Source organism: Salvia hispanica, chromosome 1 (genome assembly GCF_023119035.1).
Source record: "Salvia hispanica cultivar TCC Black 2014 chromosome 1, UniMelb_Shisp_WGS_1.0, whole genome shotgun sequence".
Classification (NCBI taxonomy): domain Eukaryota; kingdom Viridiplantae; phylum Streptophyta; class Magnoliopsida; order Lamiales; family Lamiaceae; genus Salvia; species Salvia hispanica.
In genome coordinates, this window is record NC_062965.1 from 45,379,853 (window position 1) to 45,388,877 (window position 9,025).

Here is a 9,025-nt window from a genome sequence, read left to right on the forward strand (position 1 = left end):
TAGAGTCATGGTTCAAGGTGGGTCCAAGCCAGCTGGAGCAGCTGGAGTTATCGAATTAGCTAATTAGTTTAAGTTAGTTTTATTTTCTTTGTTTTTGTTAAGAGCTGTTGGAGCTTAAGAGGTTAAGGTTGTTGAGATCAGTTTCTCGTTCTCTTGTATTGCATAAATACTCTTCAATTCTCAGCTTGAGAAGGATGATGAATAATACGGTTTTACTTTCCCTACTTTGATTTTGTGTCTTGAGTTTACAGTCGAGAGCTAAGGGGAAAAGAAAAGGTATTCTTCTAGTTGTTCAATCTTTATTTCTTCTTCTTGATTCGCAACAAACCAGGTCGTCGATTTACAACAAGTATTTATTAAGATCGTTACTTATTTGGCATTGAAATGATTTGGGGCTTACTAAAATATCGCGAAGGCAAAAAGGAGAAGGAAAAAATATTTTTAGGTTTGTGGATTTTCTTCTAATCTTTGGATCGTTTTGGTTGATTTTCCTCTTCAATCCTCCCTTCTCTTTCAATATAACACAAAGTTGAAAGGGATTTTAAACTACAAATTCACAAAGCTATATATACACTCAAATTTGAAAAGAAGAAAATATGAAAATGTGACCGAATAATAACAGAAACCTAATTCCTAGGTTTGTGTTAAAATGACAACCCCTCTTAAAGTGACACCGTGACACCACTTATATAGCAATATTATAAACGTTACACAGCAATATTACAAACACTACACAACAATCTATAGATTGTTGTATAGTGTGTCGGATATTGCTGGATAAGAAAAATTGGTGGATAAAGACCAGCAAATTACTGGCCGTCTTTTTCAGATTTTTTTTTTGCCACGTGGAAGCTTATTATTCGTCCACGTGTACAAATGATTGGCTAGGAATGGTGGTATGGTGTTATTTTAAGGGGTGGTGGCACCCTAACATGGGGTGCATTAGGGTGCCACCATAGTTTAGGGTAACAATATAACACCAATATACACCGTTAGATCCGAAAATCCAACGCCTATGATTAAATTTCACTAACATAATACAAATTGCAGTCTCGTTTATTAGAAATTGCAGTCGTGGGTATTTTTGTCAATTCATAATATTTTCAAATCAAAATTGGGGATATCCCCAAAAACAGCGGTATTCTTCGCATTCCCTCTCTCTCTCTCTCTCCATTCTCTCCCCCCCCCTCCCCTCTCTCTACCGCGATTCACTACGAGAAACCCTAAATTCACAAGTTCACGCCGCTTGCGCCTACGCCGTCGCCTTCGCCTGCGCCTCTACATCGTGAGTCGGCGATTAACCCTCAATTCGACGGCGAACTGGAAGCAACTCCGGTTGCTGATTTCCACCAACTCCGCTATTGATTCCATCAAAAACGCAATCACAGAAATAAGCTTCTCAATATCTTAAGGTGCCGTTAAATTCTATGAATTTTATTTCGTTTGATTGGAGAAAAGTTGCATACTTAATGAAATTACCGTTTCATTCTTATTAATGTGATTTATTATTCTACTCAGGTGATGATCCATTCAATGAATTTTTGGATCTATGTGATTAATTAGAGAAGAAATCTGCATATTTCTCATAATCGGTTGTGTTTATTTATTTTTAAAAAATATTGGGGGAATGTTCTGATCGTGTGATTTGTTTCTATGTTTAGTATTCATAATGTTCTAATCTGATTCGATTGATTTTGTTTATTTTCTTCATCGTAATCATATCAATTGAATTTGGAATCAAAACTCATATGTTGTTGTATTTGGTATTGTGATACATCTTGCAGTTTTGTATGTTATATATTGCAGTGCATCGTATAAAATAATGTTGTATTGTTTTATAACAATATTGGAGGGTTTGTGTTTCTCAATTCTGATTTTGATTGGTTTCTGATTATGTTTGCTTTCTCAAATCTGCTTCGTGACTCAATTGCTTGTTTTTCAAACTATTGTTGAATCTGAGTGATGTAATCTGTTTAGTATAACTAAACATTGATGAATCCGAATTATCTTGCTTGCTCTATGCTTTTTGTTTGCTATCTGATTTGTGCATTTTGTGCTTGATTCTTCTTCTTTTATGTTCTAGTTTCCTGACTGATTTGTGGATTTTGTAGTGGATTGTACCCTATCTTGCATTCATGTGTATTGTGATGTGATTTTTTTTCTATTGGATTAAGTGTTGTTGTACTCGAAGTGAATTGCTGATTTGATGATTTGCTCAATTGCTGATTTGTTTGTATTAATGTATCTGACCAAAAACATCCAAGGCTTCTAGTATATGGAATTTGGGTCAATTTTATGCTTCAGTGGTTGCTAGTTTTTGATTGGTTGTATTAATGTATGATTGGTAGCTAGTTTATGCATCGGGCTAACCGGCGACCGCTAGCTGATTATTAGCGAATTTAGTTCGTCTCTACATCGCACATAGGGTTTTTGGTGACAAGGTATGTTGATCGGACTCCATCTGTTATTGATAGGACTCTCTTCTCATCTGTAGTTTGGTGTTGATTGGAATTCGTTTCGAGAATGAACTGTATTTTGTGTTAATCGAATTTTGTCAATTTTTGCTGGATTTTGCAACTACTATAGCCTTTAATGTTATTCGTATTGAAATATCATTCGTCCAATTTCGGTTCTGTTATGTTGATCATATTTTTTTGGCGATTTCTGCTATGAATTTGACGGTTGTCAAACATGATTTGCATCTGTGCCTGAGATAGTGATATAAAACGTGAATGCATTTAATAGTATTGGAGATTGCAGTTGATAGTATTGGAGATCGCAGATTACTGTATATGTGAATGCAGTGTAATGAATGCAATTGCATATTGCAGTGGATATGAGTCTATATTGCAGTACTTTGTTATATAGATATATTTGTTAAATAGATTGCATATTGTAGTTTAATTTGTTGACATTGTTTTACTCATTGTAGTTCATCTGAGTCTATATTGCAGTATTTGGTTATATGGATTGCACATTTGAAACATAGTAATTTGTTGGCAGTACATTGCTCATTGCAGTGCATCTGAGTCTATATTGCAGTATTTTGATTAATGGTTGCATATTTGATACATTTTATTTGCATATATTTGGATCGCAATACTTACTTATTTGGCATTTTAGCATACATGTGTATGATGTTGTGCCACGGGATATTCCATTTTTGTAAACATTTATTCTTAAGTATTTACATTAGTTAGTTGCATATTAATGTAGATAAAAATGCAATGTTAAAATAGTCTAAGATTGAAATACTCTTTTATGTAACGGTGATGGTGAAAGTAAACAAGGGAGTGAAGGCCCTGCTCTTTCGGATTCCACCAACACTATTTACATTGTCATGAATATTACGACAAAACACTATGAGGAGGTGAAAGAGAAGAGACTAATAGATGCTGAGAAGATGGTTGCGGACTACAAGAAATCGTGACCAATGAATGATCTTTTTTTAGCTTCAAACATTAGGTTTGGTTTCAGTGTTGGTTTTTGATGGAACTGGCAGCGGAAGCGGTGTTTGCGATGGATTAACATAATTTAACAATTATTAATCGCACAAATAAATAACATAAAAATCAGATCTATTTAGCAGATTATTTAGACAAAATCTATTTGCTTAATTCTCACATGTATCATGCTCATAACTTGAATTAATCATGCTTTAAGAATATTGAAACCTAAAACATGCTTTTCTACGGAGTAGAAATATACCTAATTAATTCTCCAAAGAATTGAAGATGGCTAGCAGCTTCTCCACGTGACGCTTTGAATACTAGACCACAAATCTTCTCTCTTATTCCTGAACTGTACTCCGATATCAGCGTGGGCTGATCTCACCAGAATACTAGGACTTAAATAAAGAAGACATGAGAAATCCTTTTGGGAATAGGAGTAAAATTCGAACTCCTCTTCAGCTAGGGGATGAAATTTTCGAAATTTTAAGTATAAAAATTGTGATAATTTTGTCTCCTTTATTCTCCTATTTATATTAAGTTCCTTTTGGGCCCAGACAGGGATCTATGGAAGGTTTTGGATATGAACTCTCCCCATCCAAATCCGAAATTATAAGTAATCCGGGTTTTCGTTTAACTTTCATTTCCCGCGCTTAAGATAAAAATGTCCATTAATTAATTAATGTTTGCTATGGACTTAATTAATTAACTTCTTATTAATTCCAAGAGTGGACTTAGCATGAAACGCTTATTTATTATTCATAGAGTAATCAAACTCCAACTAGCTAGGTTCCGAATAATAAAATCTTGTTTCGCGCTCCTCTTGAGGACATTATCAAACGAGACTCACCTCGCGCACAATTCAATATAATAGCAATCCTAGCACAGCTAGATATTGATCACCACTACCCAATATATCAGGATCATTGGGTTACGAAAAACCCGCACCATTTGATAAGTCAAAGTAATGCATAATCAATACCGTATGGTCAATGCTAACCTACATTGATTAAGAAACAAATATTTATCAAGACCTCGCCTTTCAGTAGATAGCCTAAGGACAAGTCTTGCTGTTAGATCCGTTCAGTGCTATACCACACCAATGTCATCTTATTTCAGTAAGGCTTAGAAATATGCGGACTGACATTGCAACCTTTCTCGATGGATAGTCTAATTCCAACTAGGTTGTGAAATTCATCTTTTTCTTTGTTTAGAACTGACCGTGTTACCTTAAAGTGGACGCCGCCCACAACCGGTCTACTAAAACAAAGACTTAGACTTTGTTAAGTTAACTTATACATTTAAACATATATGAACATCCATTAAATGTAAAATGTAACAACATTATGACAAAAATAATTTGTTTTATTCCTTGGAAAATAAAATAAGAGTTTTACAGTATTCAATCACTCGAAACGTGATTTCTAGTATACAAACTCTAACAATCTCCCACTTATACTCAAAACACTTTCGCGTATACAAAATGTGCTAACGTCTAATTCTCCCACTTATACTGAAAGCGGATTGAGGTTTTGAATTAGTCGAACTCTCATTCCTTCAACATGGCTTTCATACGGCTTGACCGCTAATGCCTTCGTGAAAGGATCTGCCAGGTTGTTTTCTGACTCAATCTTGACCACTTTTATGTCTCTTCTCTGCACTATATCTCGAATGATATGATACTTCCTCTCTATGTGCTTGCTTGCTTTATGAGCCCGTGGTTCCCTCGAATTTGTCACAGCACCAGAATTGTCACAATAAATGGTGATGCTCTTGGGCATATTCGTAACCACACCTAAGTCCAAAAGGAAGTTCTTAAGCCATACAACCTCTTTTGCAACCTCCGAAGCGGCCACATACTCGGCTTCCATGGTAGAGTCTGCAATGCATTTCTGCTTTACACTCTTCCAAATTACGGCTCCACCTCCTAAGGTAAACACATCCGTAAGTTGATTTTCTTGAATCTACATCAACTTGGAAATCTGAATCTGTATATCCTAAAGGACAGAGCTCGGCTGCATTGTAAACTAGAACATAGTCCTTAGTCCGATTAAGGTACTTGAGTATGTTCTTTACGGCAGTCCAATGTCCTTGGCCGGGATTTGATTGATATCTTGCTACCATGCCAACAGCAAAGCAAATATCAGGTCTAGTACAAAGCATAGCATACATGAGACTACCAACTGCCGAGGCATATGGTATTCTTCTCATCTCTGCTATCTCAGATGCTGTCTTAGGACACATCTCTTGAGATAAATGGATGCCATGTCTAAAAGGTAAGAAACCTTTCTTGGCATCTTGCATGCTAAAGCGTCTAAGTACTGTGTCGATGTAAGATTCTTGGGATAAGCACAACGTTCTCTTTGCACGGTTCCTAAGAACTTTGATACCAAGAATGTGTCCCGCATCACCCATATCTTTCATCTCGAACTGGCTGGACAACCAAGTTTGCACTGATGACAACATTTTTTTATTGTTTTCAATTAGAAGAATGTCATCTACATATAAAACTAAGAACACAACATTTTCCTTTTCAACCTTCTTATACACGCATCTTTCATTGGGGCATTTTTCGAATCCAAACTTTTGTACAGTTTGATCGAAACACTGGTTCCATGATCTAGATGCTTGCTTGAGGCCATAAATGGCCTTCTTAAGCTTCCAAACCATGTGTTCCTTGCCCTTTACTACATAGCCTTCGGGTTGTTCCATGTAGATGGTCTCCTCAAGACTCCCGTTTAGAAACGCAGTCTTAACGTCCATCTGCCATACTTTCCAATCCATGTAAGCTGTTATAGACAAAAGTATACGGATCGATTTGAGCATGGCCACTGGGGAGAAGGTCTCATCGTAATCGATGCCTTCCTTTTGGGTATACCCCTTAGCCACTAGTCTTGCCTTGAAGACTTTAACTCGTCCATCGGGTCCACGTTTACATTTGTATATCCACTTGCTCCCAATGGCAGTACAGCCTTCGGGTAGGACAGACAAATCATAGAGGTCTTTGTCTACCATTGATTGTAGTTCCGAATCCATTGCTTTCACCCATTCGCAATGATCGACATCTGCCTGCGCCTCTGCAAGATTCCAGGGATCAAGTACATTGTCGTCCGAGGAGTGATCCATACACTCTCCCAAACCAATGTATCTTTCGGGCTCATGAGAGACCCTCCCACTGCGACGCGGCACTACAACATTCGGAGTATTTGTTGAAGTTTCTAGAATTGTTGTTACACTAGGTAATGGTTCTTGGTTAATGGAAGTTGTGACTGGAGTTAGCTCTTCAAGAGCTATCTCACTGCTGGACTTATGATTCATTACAAAGTCTTCCTCTAAGAATGTGGCATGAGTGCTCACAATTACTTTCTGATCTCGGAGACTATAGAATTCATAAGCTTTCGTTCCTCTAGGGTAACCTATAAACACACATACCTCCGTCCTAGATTCCAGCTTTGTTGGATCCTTTTCCAATACATGGGCCGGACACCCCCACACTCTGAGATGTTCCAGATTGGGCTTTCGCCCATTCCACAACTCATATGGGGTAGTAGGAACTGATTTAGAAGGTAAGTGGTCTAAGAGATAGCTTGTTGATAGCAAAGCATGCCCCCAAAACGAAGTAGGTAACCGTGCATAACTCATCATCGAGTGGACCATGTTAATAAGGTCTTATTCCTTCTTTCAGCTACGCCATTCTGCTGGGGTGTGCCCGGCGCAGTCATTTGGGATTCCCGACACTGATAAGTAGTCCAAAAACTCGGCACTTAGGTATTCGCCTCCGCGATCAGATCGCAGGCATTTGATACTCTTACCATGACGCGTCTCCACTTTAGCCTTAAACTCCTTGAACTTGTCAAAAGTTTCAGACTTGTAGCGCATCAAATAGATGTATCCAACTTTCGAGAAGTCATCTATAAAGGTGAAAAAATATCGAAAGCCGCCCCTTGCCTCGGTTGACATCGGTCCACACACATCAGTATGAATGAGATCAAGTACTTCCTTGGCCCTATTCCCCTTTGACCTAAAAGGTCTCTTAGTCATCTTGCCTTCGAGACAAGATTCACACTTCGAAAATGGTTCCTTTTCAAGACCTTTGATAAGATCTTGATCAACCATCGCATAAATTCTTCTTTCGTTGGCATGACCAAGTCTAAGGTGCCATAAGTACGTTTCATTCATTGAACTTGAAGGTTCTTTTCTTTTCTTAGAAATTTTCGATGTAGCATTGAGTTCTGATTTACGTTGATTAAATTGAGTAGAAGTGATTGTGTACAGATTGTTTTCCATGATACCACGACAGATATAAGAACCATCTTTCTTAATAACGCAATTGTCATTAAAAGAAATCGAATATCCATCAAAAGACAATTTAGAAACTGAAATTAAATTTCTTCTAAAACAAGGTATCAACAAAACATTCTTCAAAATCAAAAATCTATCACTAGAAAAACGCAAATAAACGTCTCCCACTGCAACGGCCGCCACTTTAGTAGCGTCGCCCAGCTGGACTTCGATCTCACGATCATGTAACCGTCTTGTCACCTGCATTAAGTCAGAATCAAAACATATATGATCAGTTGCTCCAGTATCAATAACCCAAGTATGAGTAGATGTCGAAGCCAAACATGACTCGACTACTAGAGCATGGTGCATACCTGGAGCCTTGCCCTTTTTAGGACAATCTGGCTTCCAATGACCTTTCACTCCACACTTGAAGCACTTTCCAGTAGGCTTCTTGTCACCCTTCTTCTTCTTCTTTCCCTTAGCATTCTAAGCTGCCATTGGGTTCGGTGCCTTTTTATTTCCCGCACGAGGCTTAGACCCAGAGGAATTAGGCGCCAAACTCAGCATAGCTACCTTAGCTGGAACCATAAGGTCCTCCGCCGACTGAAGTTCAGACAGCAGCTCAGCCAAAGTGTAATTTCGCTTGTTTATCTCGAAATTGAGTTTGAACTGTTGGATAGGGGGAAGACTTTGAAGGATTATAGTAACATGGGACTCGGGATCGATCGTCCCTCCCAAAACCTCAATCTGGTTGAGGTGGCCCATCATCTCGAGGACGTGTTGACTCACTGACGAGCCTTCCTTCATAGTCTTCGTCATGATACTCCTAAAGGCTTGAGACTTAGCCGTTCGATTCTGAGTACCAAAAAGATTTGTGAGATTTTGCATAATCTCGGCGGCAGTTTCCATGGCAGAATGCTGATGCTTGAGTACTGATGACATAGAAGCCAACATGTAGCACTTAGCCATCTCATTCGCCTTATGCCACCGTCTATGCGCATATCGCAGTCCTTGCACGGCGTTGGCCGCCGGCACTGCTAGGCGTGGAGTAGTGAGCACAAACTTGTACTCTTCGGCTATGAGAACGATATCCAAGTTTTGTTTCCATTCTATGTAATTTTGGCCCTCGAGTTTGTTTTCTTTGAGAATTGCAGAAAGAGGATTAAAAGACATCTTGACGGATTTTATTGCACTGCAAACAGAAGAATTTACTATTTGTCATAAACTTATGTAAGGAAATTGAGTAGATTAACCATAAAACTTTTCAAAATCTTACAATAGCAAAATTAATA

The 9,025-nt window shown here is 38.2% G+C and overlaps 1 protein-coding gene across 1 annotated transcript; it reads right to left on the reverse strand.

The window, feature by feature from the left end:
- Positions 1-8,219: 8,219 nt before the first annotated feature.
- On the reverse strand, positions 8,220-8,702 carry LOC125198199. Its single transcript, XM_048096607.1, has one exon. It carries the CDS (start codon positions 8,700-8,702, stop codon positions 8,220-8,222), a length of 483 nt encoding a protein of 160 aa, XP_047952564.1.
- Between the last annotated feature and the right edge of the window lie 323 nt (positions 8,703-9,025).